Source organism: Misgurnus anguillicaudatus, chromosome 19 (assembly GCF_027580225.2).
Source record: "Misgurnus anguillicaudatus chromosome 19, ASM2758022v2, whole genome shotgun sequence".
In the NCBI taxonomy this organism is placed as follows: Eukaryota; Metazoa; Chordata; class Actinopteri; order Cypriniformes; family Cobitidae; genus Misgurnus; species Misgurnus anguillicaudatus.
Window position 1 is genome coordinate 11,384,608 of NC_073355.2, and position 21,900 is coordinate 11,406,507.

General features: G+C 41.1%; 1 protein-coding gene across 1 annotated transcript in view; it reads left to right on the forward strand.

Annotated features, from left to right (window-relative positions):
• The window catches only part of LOC129429942 (E3 ubiquitin-protein ligase rnf213-alpha-like), a 172,300-nt gene that overhangs the window by 117,405 nt on the left and 32,995 nt on the right, over positions 1 to 21,900 (forward strand). Inside the window, exons 18-28 of the mRNA XM_073856917.1 lie at positions 40 to 213; positions 309 to 461; positions 543 to 1,162; positions 1,247 to 1,406; positions 1,501 to 1,718; positions 1,800 to 1,937; positions 3,265 to 3,429; positions 3,518 to 4,772; positions 4,890 to 5,071; positions 5,989 to 6,144; positions 18,209 to 21,796. Coding sequence (XP_073713018.1) covers positions 40 to 213; positions 309 to 461; positions 543 to 1,162; positions 1,247 to 1,406; positions 1,501 to 1,718; positions 1,800 to 1,937; positions 3,265 to 3,429; positions 3,518 to 4,772; positions 4,890 to 5,071; positions 5,989 to 6,144; positions 18,209 to 21,796 — 6,809 coding nt within the window. The remainder of the gene's footprint in view (positions 1 to 39; positions 214 to 308; positions 462 to 542; positions 1,163 to 1,246; positions 1,407 to 1,500; positions 1,719 to 1,799; positions 1,938 to 3,264; positions 3,430 to 3,517; positions 4,773 to 4,889; positions 5,072 to 5,988; positions 6,145 to 18,208; positions 21,797 to 21,900) is intronic.

The following is a 21,900-nucleotide window of genomic DNA, read 5'->3' on the forward strand; positions in this document are numbered from 1 at the left end:
CGAGATGATGCAGTATATATTTACATCTTTGCTTTGCAGGTGCGAATGAACAACTGATCAATCAGCTCTCTGAAGAGGCTAAGGAGAAGTTTGCAATAGCAACCTCATTGTTTACAGACATTTTAAATCGACTTGTCATAGGGAAAATAAAGATCAAACTTCTCAATCACATCATGGACAACAAGAGTGTTTTCTTAGAGCTACTTGCTTTAGGTAAGACATTCATCTAGGCCCAGTGTCAGATATGAATTTTGATTATTGTAAACTGGTTTAGTAAAGTGAGGAGTCATGATCTGATGTTTTTCCAGACTGTTTTTCTGAAAATATTCAATTCACGGATACCAAAACTATGAAGAGGCTTCTTGAGTTTAGACAAGAGGAGGTGGAGGCCCTTCACCATGAGAGAAATTTGGTGGATGTTCTCATTACAATGTGCAACAGCTTACAGGAGCATGTTATAGGTATATATTTATTAATTGCTTGGCAAAAAAAACTTTAAAAGAATACAAATAATAAAAAACTAAATATGTACTCTCTTTCAGTTGATGTTAAAGGGTTGGAAGTCAAACAACATATTGACATAGATGAAATGGATCTGGACAGCTTCATGGATGTTCACATATTGAATCAAAATCCCTCGGAGAAGTCTGGAGTAGTCACATACTTTGAGCTTGATGAAGGTGTGCGAAATATGGCAACGGTTCTACACACCTATAAAGACAGCTACATTTTTAAAATGTGTTGGGTGAAAGAGGCTGAAGAGTTTGCAAAGACTGTTGAAGAAGATGATGATAATGAGGAACCAGCAGAAAACACATTGTTAATGGCAGTACCAAAGATTCATGGTTCCATATTTGGGAAATGTTACAATAAATACAAAGCCATATATGCTAAACTCAAAGACGGTAGCATGACTTTTGAAGAAGTTGATGTGTTATTCAAAGCATACATGGGAAAATATGAAGATCTGGCAGTGGATGTCAAAAACATGTGCAGTCTTGATCCCTGTGATGACCAGCAGTGGATACAGAGGCGAATCCATCAGATTGAGCAGTTTCATGAGGTTTATCTGGCAGTAGAGTTAGCTCAGGTGGTCATGAGAGTCAAACAGACACTCTGCCTACAAGGAGACTTCAAAGTCCTAGAGAAGTTGCTTGTTACTGTAAGTTATCTAACCATCATGCTATCTAGTTTATTAAAAAATAAAGCCGTGTGTGTGTTAAACCTGCAACACTTTTTCTATCAGACGCACTTGGATTTTAAGAAGGAGCATCTTGATCGCATGGACAATGAGCTGATACAGGCTAAAACTATGCTTGTGGATATCACAGACTCGCGTAGAGTTTGCCTTCAGGAGCTCGACCTAAGAAAACATTTCGTCATGTGGGTTAAAGAGGCCCTTGAAGGTAAACAAATGGGTTCTTACATTGGTAATTGGTTGCACTTTTCTTTTTATGCTAATTTAGAAGAAAATATTTTGTATCATACTATTAAATTCAGACATCAACGAGTTGAAAGTCTTTGTGGATTTGGCGTCCATCTCTGCGGGAGAGAATGATTTGGATGTGGATCGCGTGGCCTGTTTTCACGATGCTGTTCTTGGCTACTCCTCAATGCTTTATGATTTAAAGCCAGATGCCGACTTTACGCATTTTCAAAAAATGCTGGAGAAACTCTGGAACGCACTTGATAATGACCCCAACCTTCCAAAAAAATTGGTGAGGTTTGATTGATCATTTTAATAGAGAACATAACAATTTTATGTCATTTTTCTTTATAGATGATTTTTCTCATTTCAGCGAGACTCTGCGAGACACATAGAATGGTTGAAGACGGTCAAGGACAGCCATGGTTCAGTAGAACTGTCCTCTCTGTCTTTGGCATCAGCTATTAACACAGATGGGGTCTACATTATCAGTGCACAAAACCAAAAGAAGGTTTGTCATTATTGTTAATGCACACAGATGTTTTGAAGTGTTTTTGGATAGTCATCATTTACTCACCTTCTAGTTGTACAGAACCAACATGATTTTTTTCTATGGAACACAATAATTGGATTGAATATCTGTTTGTGTCCATAAATGCATTTAACACTATGTCCTTACTACTTTTGAGGAACTGTAAGTTAAATCAGAATGAAATGAATAGCAAATCTCATAAACCCATATTTTATTCACAATGTAAAAATAAAACTTCAAAGAGCAGTTTTCCAGACAAGGTTTAAAGTCACAATGAAATTGAAATGAAAAACTATATATTTTTAATATTGTGGTATTATTAACAAATTACTTATCTGTGAGCTTCATTATTTTTCAAAAATTTGTGTGTGCTCATAATCTTTAATCAAAAATGCAAATCTTCTCCCCTCCTCAAAAATGATCTCTCTTCACTTCCGGTCAAAAGTATGGCAGGTGGGCGGGGTCTGGGAGCAGATCGCAGCGATTAGCAATTAGCAACACGACCCAACTTCAAACGATCCAATCAGATCTCGATGGACAAATTCAAATCCAGCCCTGCCTTATTTCATCTCAAAAGCCGTTTCATTCGGATATATGTCACCAAGGGGAAAATAAGGCAATCGCTACTTCCGTTTCATGGGGACTTTAAAATAATTCAGGACTAGGCCTCAGTTATTAGGACATTTGAGTAGTTTTTTTACAAACAAACCTTACTAAAAGCAATACCGGTGTGCATCTTGAGACAAAAAATGGCACTGACATATGTTGATGGATGTCGGTACAAGGTGTTTTTAAATTAAGCCAGCTTTAACATGATATTTTAGTTTTGGACTGCCAAAAAATATTGACAGTTTCTCAAAAATTACTCAAATAATGATTTACAAACAAAAATGTTCAAGATCTTTAAACCATGTAAAATGTTGCACTTAATACTTTTTTGGGGCTCATTTTGCACGAATTACTGCTTTAATGCATAGAGACGATAAGCCTGTGCCACTGCTGAGGGGTTACTGAAGCCCAAATTTTCTTAAGCTGTAAATTATCAGTCATCAGAATTAAAACAAAAATGGTCTTAAAATATTTCAGTTTGTGTGAAGGGAATCTTGCATATAAAAAAGTACTTTTCCATGATATTCTATTTTTTTTTAGATGAACCCCAGAATGAAATAAGTGTACATGCTGCTAACACTTATGCAGTAACTTGTTACATTAGAGTAATGTTTATTTTTGTCTTTTACTGTCATTGACAAGCTTGATTGATGCACAACATAATAGGAAACTGTTTTAAATTATGTTCTTTTTCCAGCTATGCATGGAAAATATTCTGAAGTTACGTATTATGGAAGAGCATGAGGAGGGCTGTGAGACACGCATTTATACTTTTGAAGAACTCCTGGAACTTCGGAATAAATTAATGCTAATATCGGGCAAAGGAGATCAGGGCCAGCGTGAAGTCAATCGATTTGCAGAGGTAATTTTTAATCCATTGTAGCAGTTTTGAATGTTAAACTTGGAATGGTTGTTTTAATTTTCCTTCATTCAAATTTGTTTGTTTTTAGGTTTTTGCCAGTGTGCAGAGGTTGGCATCTGCATTTATTGATTTGTTTTCTGCTGGAAATCCATTGTTCAGACACTGGGAGGCAAACATCAGCTGTAATAGTAAAGAAGGCTGCATCACTATTAACTTCAAGTTGGAAAGTGTTGTCAGCGATATTACCATGAAAGGCGAAATCACTCAACTGTTGCCTGAAGTCTGTCAGAAAATGGAGAAATGTTTATGTTTCTGGAAGGATTTTATGGACAAGCTGAGATCTCGGTTTTACTACTTAAATTATTTCACTGCAGAACAGGTAGTCTACCTGTGCAGTCAGCTCACCCCAAAAAATGTGAATAATCTGGAAGATCAAGTTCTTATGATGCTGTCTTTCATTCAGCCAAATTGCTCCCCTTCAGATCTTCGGGAAGCTTGGCACAGGCTTCAATATGATATCATAAAGAAGAGTCATGAACACAATGAAGATTTAGACTTTCAGACCTTTGTGGAAGTCCCCAGTATAGTTGAGAGTGACATGTCACTTGATGTCTTTGAAAATCAGCTGGGGGAAGCGAATGGGTCAGAAAAGTTGGATGTGCTTTGGAATGCTTACATGCGAAACATGAAATGTTTCTTGCCAGACTCTCTTGATGTCAAAACTCTTGGACATCTTCTTGAAATTTTGGCCAACATCCCCAGCAAATGTGAAGGTGATTCCTCGCAGGATGAGAAAACAAGGCACATTCAGAGAGAACTACCAAGTGGACTGGCTATTGGAAGACCAAATCTCATCATCTGCCCTTCTGAAGAAATGTTGACCTCTTGCATTTCAATTTATATGACCAGCAAATGTGAGCCTTTGCCAACCTATGACGAAGTACTTCTCTGTAACGCATCCACTCCATATGAAGAAGTGGAACTTTTCCTCAGGAGATGTCTCACTGTTGGCTATAATGGAAAGAAGATATACACAATGCTGTATGTAGACCAACTTACCTACGAAGTAAGCTACAAAGTCGAGCAATTTTTTCAGCGTCAAAAGGTGTTAAGCAGATATGATTACAGACTGGTGTTGGTCTGCAGCTCTAATAAGGAGCATGCATACCTTCCCTCTGCTTTTAGTCAGTTTAGATTGCACTTGGTTCCTCAAGAACCAATTAAGAGTATTCAGCAATACCTTTTCAGGCATTTTACAGTCCCGGATGATGTACCCAGTGCTGCTGAAGTGTTCAAAAACAGGCAGTTTGTGGGAGTTGTGTCCTCTGAAAGATCTGGAGTAGGCAAGTAGACATTCTTGTCAGAGTCTGGTTTCTTTATTTGTCAAAGAACACTTATGAGGAATAAATGGTTTGCTTCATATTTGTATTGGCATTAATTATTTGTGTGGTCCATTCTAGGCAAATCACTTTACATAAGACGAATGTATGAGAAATTGAAGACAATCACGGAGAAGACTTCACAACTGAAGTGTATCCGGTTGATTGAGCCAAGAATTGATGAAAATATCATTGTTCGGTCTTTACTCAATACCTACAAGGAAAAGGAACTTTCAGTCTACCATTTTGACATCACCACCATGGTAAGTATGCATTTTTACTACGTTTAAAAAATATGTATTCTGCAAAACAAATTCAGAATACTATGTAAAATTTAAACCTAGAATTGCCCCTGATGTTATTTCTACCAAATTATCTTTAATGTGAAAGTGACTTCACCATAGGCTCCAAGATACATTATTAAATACAATATGAATACAGTAAGGGATACAAGCAGGCACCTTGTATGAAGCATGTTTATTGATTAACCCTTGGGGTCCAACCATTTTGGGACATTGGCAGAGGTTTTGATATGCTCTTACATCTGGTCTTTTTTCCAGTTGCTTTAAACATATTAATGGCTAATATCACATAACACTGTATTCAGCGCAAACTGCTTCAGTTATATGTGAGTAACATGTATGTACGTGTTTGTATTTAAGGAAATTATGTTTATGTGTGGTTAGTCAAAAAAAAAGTTGCTGAAATAAGAACAAAGATAAATAATAAAGCTGTGTGAGCATGTAATACTGCAGAAAGGAATGAGGATAGCGGAAAGCAATAAACTGCAATTTCTATGCAAGATGCTTAAGACCTAAGACGTGCTAAAGGAAGACAGAAAGGACAGCTGATCAGGCTAACAGTGACAGACTAAAGATTTCAAGGACCTTTCCCCATGGAAAGGACCTTGCAAATGCATAGGGGGAAAGCAAGCCGACATCTCAAAGCACAAATTACAAAAAATAATGATAAACAGATCTTGTGTCCACACTAGATCACTGTTACCTTTTAGACCCCAAACTACTACAGTAACCAACTTTTACTTTTTATGTAGGCACTGCGTATGTTTAAGTTCTCATATCTGTTTGTCACATGTCTGTGAAACTAAAGAAAGATGATGTTTCTTGATTTGCTGAGTATGTACATGTTTTCAGTGTAATGCATTTTTACATACCTTTAGGTGAAAAAGGGACTCCATGAATTTTTATTCAAACTGTTAATCCTTGGATTCCTCATGGACACAGAAGGAAATATGTGGAAAAGCAACAAAAAGCACTTGTATGTCATTGAGGTCCTGAGACCTGATGATAGCACATCTCGAAATGCCCCAAAAGCTGTAAGTAAACTGATTTTCCATAAATTACTCAAACATACACTACTTTTCAAATACATGACCGAAGATGCACTTGACTGGAATGCTTCTCACGACTTACAGTGGCAAGAAAAAGTATGTGAACCCCTAGTAATAAACTGATTTTCTACTGTGATTTGCCATAAAATGTGATCTGATCCTCATCTAGGTCACAACAATAGACAAACACAATGTGCATAAGGTGACAACACACAAATAATTCTAGTTTCTTGTATCTTTTTCGAGAACCCCCATTAAACATTCATAGTGCTGGAGGAAAATGTAAGTGAACCCTTGGATTAAACGGCTTGTTGAGCCTCATTTGGCTGCAAATACTTCAAGCAAGCGCTTTCAGTAGTTCTGAATCAGACCTGCGCATCGTTCAGAAGCAATTTTTGCTCATTCCCCTTTACAAAACTGCTTTAACTCAGACACATTTGTAGGATGGCTGGTGTGAACCGCTCTCTTGAGGTCATTCCACGGGTTAAGGTCTGGGCTTTGACTAGGCCACTCCAAATGGCGCATTTTGTTTTTCTTAGGCCAGTCTGTAGTGGATTTACTACAATGCTTAAGGTCATTGTCCTGTTGCATCAGCTAACTTCTACTGAGCTTCAACTGGTGGACAGCCACCCTGACATTATCCTGTTGGATTTTTTTTTTAACTTAATTCATTTTACCCTCGATGATGGCAAGTGGTCCAGGCAAGTGGTGAGGGAGCAAAGAAGCCCAAATCATGATGTTCCCTCCACCATATTACACTGTTGGGATGATGTTCTGATGTTGGTGAGCTGTGCCCATTTTGCACCATAACATTTTTCCCAAAAAATTCAACTTTTGTTTCATCAATCCATAAAATATTTCCCAGTAGCACTGGGGTTTGCCAAGGTGCTCTTTTGCAAACTTCAGGCTCACAGCAATGTTTTTCGGGAGAGCAGCGGCTTCCTCCATGGTGTACTGTCATAGACACCGTGCATGTCCAAAGACTTGCGTATGGTAGACTCGGAAACAGAGCTGTGTGCCCGTTCCAATGATGTCTTCAAGCCTTTAGCTGTTACTCGTGGGTTCTTCTTTACTTCATTGAGTATTCTGCATGGTGTCTTAAGCAGGGGTGTGATTCTTCCGGATAAATCCGGAATTCCGGCTTTTCCGACCTGAAAATGAGGCTTTCCTGAATCATGCAAATCCAATTTTTTGTGTGGGTGGGGGGTTGCAAGGCACCGTTATAAATAACCGCATATCACTATGCATTAGTCTTTATTTGTCACAATGCAATTCAAAGCAGAGCTCACCAAAGAGCTTGCAGTCAGATCTCCGGCGTGTGGCTGCGAATTAAAAAAAACATGCGTTTGCCAACAAATAGTATGAGAGAAACACATCTTTCACTCTCAACCAAACTAACAAACTAGCCAATCAGAAGTAGAAAGGACCTAAATCAATGGCGCTGGGCATGGATAGAAGGAATAGGCAGAGACAAACAGCATTTTAGTAGTAAGAAAATGAAGAGAACCTGGCAGGTGTTTGCTGCTTTGACAAAACTGTCCGTTTCAAATCAGGCTATGCCAGTAATGTAAATATCAGATTTCTCGTCGAGGTGAAATGCTGTCTCGCAATATCAATATAAAGTTGCGTTGTGTCAAAACGTTTGCTTGCATTATTATTCTGTAATCACTTACGTTAACGCACGCATATAAGTTACGCGAATCAGATCCAACGTCATCCTGACGAACACACACATACGTTTGCTACTCTTAATGGTTTGTGAATCTGGCAGTAATGCTTGTGAATACAGAATAATATAATGACAAACACACACATTCATGGATCTTGCCTGTGTGTGTGTGTGCGCGTGTGTGTGTGAAACGCGTAGCTCGACTGTGCCAAAAGAACTTTGCAAAAGACAAATGCACTTGACTGCCTTTCCAGAAAGTCATAACATTTGAATTAAGTAACAAATGTTGTAATTAGGGATGCACCGAATCCAGGATTCGGATTCGGCCGAATACTGGGCTTTTTGACGGGGTTCGGGTTCGGCCGAATCCTAGATTTTTTTTCAACCGAACCCTAGGCTTGCGCTACCCTGGTCGACGTCACGCGGCCGTTGATTACACACATCGGGTGCTGACGTGGAGATGAGCTTTTTCTTTCGGTGAGCCTTAGGGGTTGGACACACCAAAACTTTTAAACACGGCTGAAGATGCCAAATGCCAGCTGTTTTTCAGCCGATCGCTTGGTAGCTGTGATGCTTCAGTTGTAAGCCGGTTGGTTGCTGTGGTAATGTCCCGCCCCTCCTCCACTGTAATTGGTCGTGTGAAAACTGACATTGACGAGCAGAGCTTCTTACTCAAAGTTAAATATAGTTTTCAGCGCGGAGCTGCTTGCTTATTGGAAAAACGAGCGTGTCGCAACGCATCGCTTTCATTATGCATAGGCTTATGGTAATTGTCAAAATAGTTTTTCCAACTTGTCATCCTGGCATAATGTACAGTTAAAAAAAATAAAATGAAAAATACACTGCGGACGTTGTTTACTTCATTAAGGTGCTTTACTGTGTTAATGGAATAAGGATGCGAGTAGGATTCGGTATTCGGTTTCGGATTCGGCCGAATCTTAAACGGTGGATTCGGGATTCGGCCGAACCTAAAAAATCTGGATTCGGTGCATCCCTAGTTGTAATAAATAATTAATCTGTCTTAAATGCCCCAACTAATTATTCTATAAACATTAAACATGTTTTGACCAATAGAAAAATTTATTAATTTGTGTATGTGGCTTTTTTGCCCTATTATTACCATATGCAACCAAAGATTTTACTAAAAGGGCATACATTTGTTTTAGAAGAACATAAAAATCCTCATAGATCTAGTCACTTATTTTTACTCTCAAAATGCACCACATTGATGTATTTACTTTTAAATGCACAAAATGATTTTGTTCAGTCTGATGCAGTGGCAAGGCTACATAATGGTCAGGGTGGCACTTGCCCACGCATTGACGATTGGCCACTCAGATCGATCAACTTTGAGCCCAAATTATATTTCAACTGTGAAAAAAGGGGAATCCAAGGCACTCTTCATCCATCAAAAGGTAAAAAGCCTTTATTGTATATGGCTATAACATTAAAAACATATAACAGGGCAGTAACCCACGCGTAGCGGCACAGATAGCCTTCTTCAGGGTACCCTGAAGAAGGCTATCTGTGCCGCTACGCGTGGGTTACTGCCCTGTTATATGTTTTTAATGTTATAGCCATATACAATAAAGGCTTTTTACCTTTTGATGGATGAAGAGTGCCTTGGATTCCCCTTTTTTCACGTTTTGTATACCCTACACCAAAGAGCACCTAACTAATTTTTCCCAAACAAAAAATTTTTCAGCTATTTTTGAGCACTTTGGATTTTTTCTGATTTCATGATATATTTCAACTGTATTTCATTTTATATAAGTGTGTGTGTGTGTGTGTGTGTGTGTGTGTGCATATGTATGTCAGCACGTAATGGTAGGTGTGCCGTATATTTTCCTGCTTTTTTGTCCTTTGCCAATCACACCTATGCTTAAGAGTCATCTTGGCTGTGCGCCCACTTCTAGGAAGGGTAGCTACTAGGGATGTAACGGTATTATAAATTTCGTGGTATTGCGGTAGAAGATTTTCTCGGTACCACCGTGGTCACATGATCGGTAAAACGTTATGTCTTCCGGGCAAAACGTGTAGTTTTTTTCCGGTCAAGTAAAGCGAGTGGAGGGACGCGGGAACTACAATTCCCATAATCCCATGCGTGCTACTCTGACGCCTCTCTACAAGTGGAGCGGCAATGGCGGAAGCAAAAGAAACACGGATTTTAAATCTGATGTGTCGAAAAAGTTCGCGTTCGCTGTGACAAGAAACGAGGAAGGACAAAATGTGATGGACATTCAAAAAACGAGTGAGTAAATCCGTGAATGAGCAGAGTGTGTATGCCGTTTCTCTATATGATGTTTTTATTAACAAAGTTCGGGAGGAACACGTTCAAATAATCAACCTAATCACCTCAACTACGACCAGCTGTTGACAATCAGTAATCAGGTATCCACCTGATTGGCATCAACAGAAACCTATATAGACTGGAAACCAACTCACCCTCATTCCTTGATAGTTTCAGCATGAATTGAACATTGCTTGAACTTAACACAAACATCAACCAACGCCAACATCTTCTCTAAGAAGTTCCACAATCTTCACATCTCTCTCCAACCAACTCTTCCATCTACAAAATCCACACCCCGCCGCAAAGCCACAAACTAAACAAGGAAAGATCTCAAAGCTACATCTCTACTCACCAAAAGGTTTTCCATCCTCGTAAGAGCGGGTTCGTCAGACCGCACCAGCAGGCCTTCAGCCTGTCCAGGTTGTGATCAAGATTCTGCCGCCAAGCCTCAATCTTTTTTTTCGCTCTGAAGATCGCCGCAAAGCAGCCTGCCATGCACTGCACGATGCAACACATCCCAGCGATACAGGTTTCCCATCCAGCTCAAGCATGTTTCCGCCAGTGGTGTTATAGCCCTGCTTTCACAAACCTTTCCGTCTAATTTCTAACCCTTTCCCCTGCCTGTGTCTCCACTATCGGGCTCGAGCACGAGGCTACCTCCGCTAGCAGCATATGCCCAGACACCCCTACCTTTTCCCCCTTGTTTTCTTATAATTATAAATCAAACTGGTATGACATACAGCACACATTAATTCGTAACTTACATAATGTTGCCAGTTGCGCAAGAAGGTAGTGGAAGCAGCTCCTGTTATCCAACAGCTACATTAATTTAATTCCATACTGGGAAACGCGATTGTTTTACATAAGGAACACAACCCGAGCCCATATTGATTCCTGCCCCGCGCTGCAGTTGACACATTGATGTTGTTACGCTGGCTCGTGTGCGTACCCTGCTCTGGGGTGCTTTTCCCGAGCAACGGCATAACGCGCTGCTAAACCACCATACCGTGGATAGTTGGAGAGGCCAGCTGGCTTGTCATGACTATTTCCCGAAAACATAGCAACTTTGTCGCACATCCGTCGCTGAACTATGTTGGCTCAACAATAAAGTAAATGATGTCAAGACAAATTAATCTGTTCAGATCGATTTCCTTTTATTGCTGTAAACTACATGCATCACATCTAAAGCTTTTGTTGTCACGTTTTAGTTCTCTGTTGTTTAAATCCAAGATTCGTCTTTCATTCGCAAGTTTCCTTCTACGTCACTCATTCCAGGGATTCCCCAGGGTCTTAAAGCTCGTTGTTATGCTCAGTTTGCTCAGCTGAAACAGACTTTGTTTATATTTAGATTACGGTTATAGAAATCACTGCATGCTGCTTTCTTATTTGTTTAAAAGCATGATCTACCCAAGTCTACATGTTATACTAACAATAGAACTATACTTCTAACCACAGCCGTCCAACTGATATTTGGACATTTAATGCGGCTGATAAATAACGTCACTGAGCCTGACTAAACTTACGAGCACTTTATTTGAGATCTTTTCAAATAAAAGATCATGTCATTTAATTCAACATGGATGAAAGTGCAATTTTAAATAAATTATTTATTGATAAATAATGTTCTATTAAAGAAGCGAATTTTGTTTGTAGCCTATTGCCATCAATCATAGTTCTTAGAAATAAAATTGAAATCGGCCAAAGCATGTATCAGCATGTCACAATTAAAGTAAAATTGAAATTCTGAATTAGCCAAGGAAATTGGAACCAGTGCATCTTCACTTGAAACCCCCACCTCAAATGCCTCTTTAGATACCATCCTCCAAGCTGTATCCCCCAGAATCCTACAAACCTACCCAACCCCTTGAAAGAGCTTCAAGACCTTCTACTCTTCTTACAACCTGTTTTTCCTGATTTTGTCCCTACTCACCATCTCAAAGCCAGCTCCATTAAAGGATACCTAAGTGGAATCCAAAATTTTCCACAAACTTTTTTTTCGGCTCACCCTCTCCAGTAATAGCTAGCACCCAGACATCCACGCTCGTTAGGAATCCAAAGAACCCACCCGTCCTGATGCAAGACAGCCAGTAACCTTAGAAATACTCACCATATGCATCTCCACCCTTTGTCGAGATTTCCAGTCCACCAACACTACCCTCATACTCTACGCAATGTTCTTTCTGGCCATCACTTGCAACTTCAATCCAAATAATCACCCAACAGTTTTCAGATCTATCACTTCTGGACAACGATACCATTTCTTATTCCATCAAACAAAGCAAGACAGACCAAGTGAGAAAAGGCCATTCCATTTACATCTTTAACTTCCAAACACCAATTCAACCATACCAGACTCTCCTAGCACATCTACATTCCAGCGACTCCCAGGCTAGATCCACATCAAACCCATCAAACCCTGACTCAAATCGCCAGGTTACACGCTTCCGGTTCCAAAACACATTAAATCTGTCCTACTCATATCTGGCTTCCCAGCAGACCTCTTCTCCAAAACCTACATTCGATTGAATCGCTCCAACATCAAAGAAGCTCAATGAACTTTCATCAGCGGATCCCACCAGCTCCATCCCACCAGCTCTAAGACCACATAAACTATCAGACCTTATCCACTGCCGCAGCAGTGATGTTTCCTCTGCTCCCGCAGGAGCCCCCCCTTTTTCCCTGCACTCTACTAACCTCCACTGCTATGGAAGTGGTTTCCCTCTGCTCCCGCAGGAGCCCTCCCTTCCACAATTTCTCCACCGCCACAGCAGTGATGTTTTCCTCTGCTCTAACATCAAACCGCTCCCACATCAGAGAAACCCAACAAACCTTCATCAGCGGATCCCACCAGCTCCAAGACTGTATAAACTATTAGACTTTATCCACTGCCGCAGCAGTGTCATTTCTCTGCTCCCGCAGGAGCCCCCCCCCTTTTTTCCATAAACTCTACTAACCCCCACTGCCATGGAAGTGGTTTCCCTCTGCTCCCGCAGGAGCCCTCCCTTCCACAATTTCTCCACTACTACAGCAGTGATGTTTCCTCTACTCTCACATCAAACCGCTCCCACATCAGAGAAACCCAATCAACCCTCATCAGCGGATCCCACCAGCTTCAGGACAACACAAACTATAAGACTCTCTCAACTGCCACAGCATTGATTTTCCCTCTGCTCCCGCAGGAGCCAGCTTTTTACTAAAATCCACTGTCGCAGTAGTGGTGTTTTTACCATCTCCCGCAGGAGATCTGTTCTCCATTGCTGCAGCGGTGCCATTTTCTCTGCTCCCGCAGGAGCCCTGCTTTTACTAATCTCCACTGCAATAGCAGTGATGTTTCCCCTGCTTCCGCAGAAGCCCTACTCTCCACTGCCGCAGCAGTGACTTTCCTCTGCTCCCGCAGGAGCCCTGTTTCCACCGCCGCAGCGGTGTTGTTTCCTCTGCTCCCGCAGGAGCCCTGCTTTCACTAACCTCTACTGCCATCACAGTGATGTTTTCCTCTGCTCCCGCAGGAGCCCGTTTCCACTGCCGCAGCAGTGATGTTTCCCCTGCCTCCTGCAGATGCCTGTCTCTCCACCGCCGCAGCAATGTTGTTTCCTCTGCTCCGCAGGAGCACCGCTTTTACTAACCTCCACTGCCACTGCAGTGATGTTTCCTCTGCTCCCGCAGGAGCCCTGCTTTCCACAATTTTCCTCCACTGCCGCAGCAGTGATGTTTCCCCTGCCCTCGCAGGAACCTATTTTCACAGTGGTGCCATTTCCTCTGCTCCCGCAGGAGCCCTGCTTTCCACTAATCTCTACTACCATCGCAGTACTGTCTCCTCTGCTCCCGCAGGAGCCCTACATTTCACAATTCTCCACTGCCACAGCAGTGATGTTTCCTCTGCTCCCGCAGGAGCCCTAATTTTCACAATTTCTCAACTGCCGCAGCAGTGATGTTTCCTCTGCTCCCGCAGGAGCCATGCCTTCTCACAATCTCCACTGCCACAGCAGTGTCACTTTCCCTGCTCCCGCAGGAGCCCTGCTTTTCACAATCTCTGCTCCCGCAGGAGCTCTCTTTCTCCACCGCCACAGCGGTGCTGTCTCCTCTGCTCCCACAGTTTTCCACTGCTCCCGCAGGAGCCCTGTTCTTACAATTTCCCCACTGCCGCAGCAGTGATGTCTCCTCTGCTCCCGCAGGAGCCCTGCTTTTCACAATTTCCAACTGTCACAGCAGTTATGTTTTCTACCATCCCGCAGGAGCCCCGTTACCTCCCACTTTACATTCAGCAATTTTTGGGGGGACACACACAGTTCCCGGCTGCTGTCCGATGCTAGTTTGCGATCTTTTGGGGGATTGTTCTGGGTTCGGGCCTAAGGCTGAGCCCGGAACCCTCTCCCCGCCAGGAAGCGCTCCGGGCTCAGTCCATTAACGAGCTCGGAGCCCTCTCCTCGGACAGCACGCCAAATACGCATATTAATAACTCTGTTCTGAATTATTTGTAAGTGTGAACTCGTGAAATGATGTTTTTATTAACAAAGTTCGGGAGGAACACGTTCAAATAATCAACCTAATCACCTCAACTACGACCAGCTGTTGACAATCAGTAATCAGGTATCCACCTGATTGGCATCAACAGAAACCTATATAGACTGGAAACCAACTCACCCTCATTCCTTGATAGTTTCAGCATCCCTCCACCTCCCCTTCTCCGCACGATTGCCTAAGTCACCTTACTAACCAGAACAGGGGGGATTGTTCTGGGTTCGGGCCTAAGGCTGAGCCCGGAACCCTCTCCCCGCCAGGAAGCGCTCCGGGCTCAGTCCATTAACGAGCTCGGAGCCCTCTCCTCGGACAGCACGCCAAATACGCATATTAATAACTCTGTTCTGAATTATTTGTAAGTGTGAACTCGTGAATAGAAGGTTGCAGCCTCCTTAGGTCGCATATGCAGGCTGCATCCGTCATTAAACGCCTGGTGTATTTAAGTTAACTGAGTATTACATTCGCAAGTCATAAGCGTGTTACAATAATATACGATTAAATAAGAATAATAGTCAACTTGAAATGTTAATATTTTGAAATAAGACGGTCTTCATTACGTATGCAGCCTACAAATGTGACCCATAGAGGCTGCAGACTTCCGATTGGGAAACGCGCCCCTGTATTAAGTGAGCTGACCTCAGCTCTAAGTCCAGCTACAATAAGTAAGCAATTTTCATTTTTTGCTGGGTTGTTTTTGTTTTCAGGAATTGACCCATCTTAAAACCCATCATCTTTTCTTGATTCTACAATCACAACCGTTGCTTTCATAGGAGTACCACGCATTAGCATTAATTAATTAATAATAATAAAAACTAGGTCAATTGAGGGAGTCACTCAATTCTTAAAACCTGACTGATTGGGAGTTGTTTAAAGTCGACAAACTAAAATGAAACTTAATTTTTTGTCCTTTTTATGAAAATTGTAAACACTTCACTACACTTTGTACATTGTAATGTTCAGTCTTGTTTAATAAACACTTATGGGAGTTTTTCCAAGTCTTCATTTGTTTTTTTTCTTCCTGCAAATGTTTCAATAATTACCGTACCGCGGGCATCATACCGAAATACTACCGTACCGTGAATTTTTGATACCGTTACATCCCTAGTAGCTACAGTATTTAACTGTCTCCATTTATAGACAATTTGTCTAAGTGTAGACTGATGGAGGTCTAAACATTTTGAGATTGTTTTGTATCCCTTTTCAGCCTTATGGAGTGCAACATCTCTTGATCAGATATCTTTATAAGAGCATGGTTCAGAAGAGCTGATGCTTCTTAAGGACAGCAATCTTAAAATGTGTGAGTGTCTTAATATCAATCAAAGTTGCACTAAACCACACATTTAAACTCATTTTATTAATTAGACTCCAGTTTGCCAGCTTCTGACAAAAAAGCTTTCAATAAAGTAATTAGTCCATGGGCTCACTTACATTTTCCTCCAGCACTGTGAATGTTTAATGGGTGTTTCCAAAAAAGACACAAGAAACTGGAATTATTTATGTCTTGTGAGCTTATGCACATCGTGCTTGTTTATTGTTGTGACCTAGATGAGGATCAGATAACATTTTATGGCATATCACTGTAGAAAACCAGTTCATTCCTAGGGGTTCACATACTTTTTCTTGCCACTGTATCTGTAGGTGCATTGTTAAATGTTTTACATTTGTTTTGTACACAAAATGGTTTTAAAATAACATTTTTCATTACTTTTAGAATCTGTTCAATTTCTCTGCAGGGAAGATTTGTGAATCCATATGGGGTTGTGCACACCAAAACTTTTAAACGTAGCTGAAAACGTCTTCAGCTAAGCGCTTTGGTAGCTCTGATACGTCAGCTGTGAGCCGGTTGGTTGCTGTGGTACTTGTCCCGCCCCACCTCCACTGTGATTGGACGGCCGTGTGAGAACTGACATTGACGAGCGGAGCTTTTCTTCCAAAGTTGAACATTTTTCAACTCTTGGTGCTCAGCGCTGAGCGCAGAAAAAACGTCAGGCGGCGGTTTTCAGCGCGGAAGAAAACCGCTAGCTGCTGGCTTATTTGAAAAACACAGCGCTTCCTTTGGAAACCATTGGAAACATGCGCCGGCCGCGGGCGTAAAAGTTTTGGTGTGCACAACCCCTAATACTTTAATTTTATAGTTTTACTTTTATAGCATTATGCCGAGTTCAGACTGTATGATCTTAGCACTGATTTTGACTCACCGACATGTTTTGAGAAATTGCCGACAAATTCCCAAATTTACAGGCAAATCGGTGCTCGTGCATGCGAGTGATAATCACACAGTGTTAAAGATCAAACACGTGTTCTGAGAGAATTGCAGAAGAGTCGCTGACACCTGTGAGATATCTGGCATGCTAGATATCTGGACCTGTAGGCGATTCAAAATCATTCCATGTGAAATGTGTTCTGACTGAAAATAACATTGATGACCTACAGCAAATGAGAGGGCAACATACAGGGCAGCTGAAAGTTCGGGGAGGAGTTATGATCCCAGTCTCACGGGAGAACTCCTGTCTTGCACGCGTGATCTCGCTTTGTTGTCTCGTCACTTTTTGCTTGCGTTTGGTTGTGAGATGTAGTTTGCGGACTGGGACAAAGTTGTCGGTGATTCTTCTTATGGTAAAGTCATGCAGTGTAAAACTCCCTGTTGCTGATCCATCGTGCAGTGTGAACACAGCAGCGACTGAACGCCACCCCAGACAGTCATGCAGTGTGACACGATATGTGACCCGACTACTTTGAAAGTCGTGCTGTCTGAACTCGGCATTAGTGAAAACCTTTTATTAAACAATTTGAAAATCTTGTATCTTTTTACGTCTGCTAATTTAATTTTAATCTATTTAATCAAACAATAACCAATCCGTTTTATCTTTATTTTTCCATAAATGCCCTTCAATCATCCAATTATGATATACTGATATAGCTATGTATTCCAATTTCTTTGTTGTTTCCCCATGATTCACCAGTTAAGAAACATTGCAAAAAATTATTTTTATTTGTTTAGTATTTTAGCCAATGCAAATTCCCATCTAAATATTTTTCTCTGTTTATGCCTGGGTTAGCAAACTGTAGTAATGATAATGATATTTATCTCTCACAGTCTATCTGACAGAATGGCACAAACCATTGCATGAAAAATATAATCAAAGGGATCTTACTCAGTAAAAATCACACTACAATTTCAGTTTATTGAAGTAAAAATTCAGTTCCTGAACCTCAGGCCCCATGCACTTGCAACTGGTTTGACAGTTCCAAACTGCTTTACAGCATCAAAAAGTTTATTTCACGAAACATTTAAACAAATATCTTACAATAAAGACTACAGCATTTTAGTCTAATAAAAAGAGTACATGGTGAACCTATATTGATGACAATTAGAGTACAACCATCTGTTTTTACATAATGTTTAAGAAATTGCATAAGGCCAAGTTTAACAGACAATAAAATAACTAGATTTGAACCAACATCTTTTACACTTACGCTTAAAGTAATAATACAGAGAATTCAAGAAAATCAAAAGACATCAAGTATTCTAAATATTTTCCTTACATATTTCTTTTTTAATTTTATAGCCGGAAGCAAAAACCTGCTCTTCTTTCCTGGATGTGTTTCCAAGTGTCTACTGTCATCCCCCCAAAGAGGTCCTGAACTTTGAAGTGAGATTACAAGAAGATCCATCATCAAGAAAGTGTGATGATCCCCTCATGGATGACCAGGAGTTTCGAAGTGAGGCCTACCAACGGCCTTACCAGTACCTGAAACGTTTTAACAATGGTGTCAATTTGGATGGCTTCGTGTACAAAGGAATTGAGGGCTCTCCTTTGGAATGCCTACAGATGATGTTTATGTATTGTGGGATCATAAACCCGTCTTGGGCAGAGTTGAGGAATTTTGCCTGGTTCCTGAATGTACAACTGCAGGATTGCGAGAGATCTGTTTTCTGTGATGTTTCTTTAGTAGGGGACACGTTAGCAGGATTCAAACATTTTGTGGTTGATTTTATGATTCTCATGGCTAAAGATTTTGCTACTCCTTCCCTTAGTATCTCTGACCAGAGTCCAGGGGGACTGTACCACAACCTTTCTGGTGCCAGTGAAGAGGATTTGGCTCACTTTAGGATAAGAAAACGATGGGAATCAGAACCACATACATATATTTTCTTTAATGCTGACCATGAGTCAATGACATTTATTGGCTTTCATCTACAGCAAAATGCAGAGAATAGAGTTGATGCCATTGATCCATCAACAAACAGTGTAATCAAAAGGAACATCATGACCAAAGAGCTGTATGAGGGTCTTAAACTACAGGGAGTTCCCTTCAATATCGGTTTTGACCAGCTCCCAAGATGGAAAAAGATTGAGAGACTTTGCAGAGTTTTGGGTATACAGTGGCCTCTGGACCCAGATGAAACGTATGAGCTCACTACAGACAACATTTTGAAAATGTTGGCAATTCACATGCGTTTTCGCTGTGGCATTCCAGTTATAATCATGGGTGAAACAGGCTGTGGGAAAACAAGGTTAATCAAATTTCTTTGTGAAATACACAGAAATGGAGTTGCAATTGATAACATGAAACTGGTCAAAGTTCACGGAGGTACAACTTCAGATATGATTTACACCAAAGTGAGAGAAGCAGAGGATATGGCTCTTAGGAATAAGATGGATTTTGGTTTTGACTCTGTGTTGTTTTTTGATGAAGCCAACACAACAGAGGCCATTAGCAGCATTAAGGAAATTCTCTGTGACAACACTGCTGGGGGAGAACATTTGGCACATGAGTCTGGCCTACAAATCATTGCTGCGTGTAACCCATACAGGAAACACACAGATGTTATGATCAAGAGATTAGAGTCAGCTGGTTTGGGATACAGAGTCCGTGCTGAAGAAACCGATGAAAAACTTGGATCCGTTCCTCTCCGTCAGCTTGTATACAGAGTGCAGGCTTTAGCTCCAAGCATGATTCCACTAGTTTGGGACTTCGGACAGCTTAATGACCACACTGAGAAAATGTACATCAAGCAAATTGTCGAAAGGATAGTAGAAACTCATTCCATTAATGCACAATTTATCGCAACCATAACGGATGTTCTGTCAGCTTCACAGATGTACATGCGATCAACAGAGAATGAATGTAGCTTTGTGAGTCTAAGGGATGTAGAGCGCTGCATGCAAGTTTTTGAATGGTTCTACAAAAACAGCCAGATGTTAATCTCTGAACTTGATCAGTTTGAGAACATTACAAGGGCACAGATAAATGAGCAAAGAACCCCTGTTATATGGGCATTACTTATGGCTGTTGGTGTGTGTTACCATGCCTGCTTGGAAGAAAAAGAGAAATACAGAAGACACATTTGCAAGCACCTTCCAGAGTCCTACAGCCAAATGAAAGTGATGCAGGAGATCACCGTTGTTCAGGATCTGTTTCTGAGTGGAATTCCATTGGGTGAGACCATTGCTCGAAACAGTGCTTTAAAGGAAAATGTCTTCATGATGGTGATTTGCATTGAACTACGAATACCTTTGTTTTTAGTTGGAAAACCTGGAAGCTCCAAATCCCTGTCAAAAACTCTGGTCGCAGATGGTATGCAAGGCCAGGCAGCCCATTCGGATTTGTTTAGAAAACTGAAGCAAATTCATCTTGTTTCCTTCCAGTGCAGTCCTCACTCTACACCAGAGGGGATCATCAGTACATTCAAGCAGGCTGCCCGTTTTCAGAAAGACAAGAATCTATCAGAGTATGTCTCAGTGGTAGTGCTAGATGAGATAGGCTTGGCCGAAGATTCCCAGAAAATGCCCCTGAAAACTTTACATCCTTTGTTGGAAGAGGGATGCATAGATGACCAGCCAGAACCACACAAGAAGGTTGGATTCATCGGTATCTCTAACTGGGCTTTGGATCCAGCCAAGATGAATAGAGGGATATTTGTTTCACGTGGTGATCCTGATGAAAGGGAATTGATTGAGACTGCTGAAGGAATATGTTCCTCAGATCCCATGATCCTTGAGAGGGTAAGAGATTATTTTGAGCCATTTGCCCATGCTTACCTGAACATCTGTAATGAAGGGGGAAAAGGTTTCTTTGGCCTTCGAGACTTTTACAGCTTGATAAAGATGATTTTTGCTGTTGCCAAAGCCTCTGATCAGAAGCCTAGTCCAGAGCAGATTATAAAGGCTGTGCTGAGGAACTTCAGTGGGAAGGATAATGTGAATGCTGTTGCAGTTTTCACCAGCAGACTACATAACAAACCCAAACTTGAGAACATCAGTCCCTTTGAGCTTGTAAGAGAGAACATCACAGACATTGGCCAAGAAGAGGAATGTAGATACCTGCTGGTTCTGACCAAAAACTATGCAGCCCTTCAAATTCTTCAGCATATGTTTTTTTCAGACCTGTGCCAACCAGAGATTATCTTTGGTTCAAGCTTTCCAAAAGACCAGGAGTATACTCAGATTTGCCGTAACATTAACCGTGTCAAGATTTGCATGGAAACTGGTCAAACCATTGTACTCCTGAATCTGCAGAATTTGTACGAAAGTTTGTACGATGCTCTCAACCAATATTATGTTTGTCTTGGAGGTCAGAAATATGTGGATTTGGGACTTGGTACTCACAGAGTCAAATGTAGAGTACACAAAGATTTTAGGCTCATTGTCATTGAGGAGAAGGAGGTCGTCTACAAGCAGTTTCCCGTTCCTTTGATCAACAGGTTGGAGAAACATTATCTTGACATCAATACTGTGCTGAAGAAAGAGCAGAAAGAGCTTGTCAAAGAGCTTGAACAGTGGGTGAAGATGTTCGCTGCTGCGAAACCCAGGCATTCAGTTGCTCCCAGATTGCGATTTTGCTCTCCAGCTGATGTTTTTATCGGTTACCACTCAGACACTTGTGCCTCTGTTGTCCTGCAAGTTACAGAACAGTTCAAAGGGCAGATGGAGCTTTCAGATCCTCGATCGCTCTTCGAAGAGGCTAAATTAGTACTTTTGAATTGTGCTTCACCAGATGCTGTGGTCCGACTAGACTGCACTGACCTCTCCAATGTCGAAAGTGAACATTTGTCAAGGGTGTACTTTGAAGACCAGAAGCACAGTTCTCTGGCTGACTTCATCCTCCCTTGTTCACAACAAGCAGAGAATAGCAATGTCTGTTTCACAGAGGTAATGCTGTTGTATATGAAAGATAATGTACAGTCTGATGCTCATTATTGCTAAACAAACATCAACAGGGTAATCAAGACCCTGCCAAAGAGTGGAGGGTTACC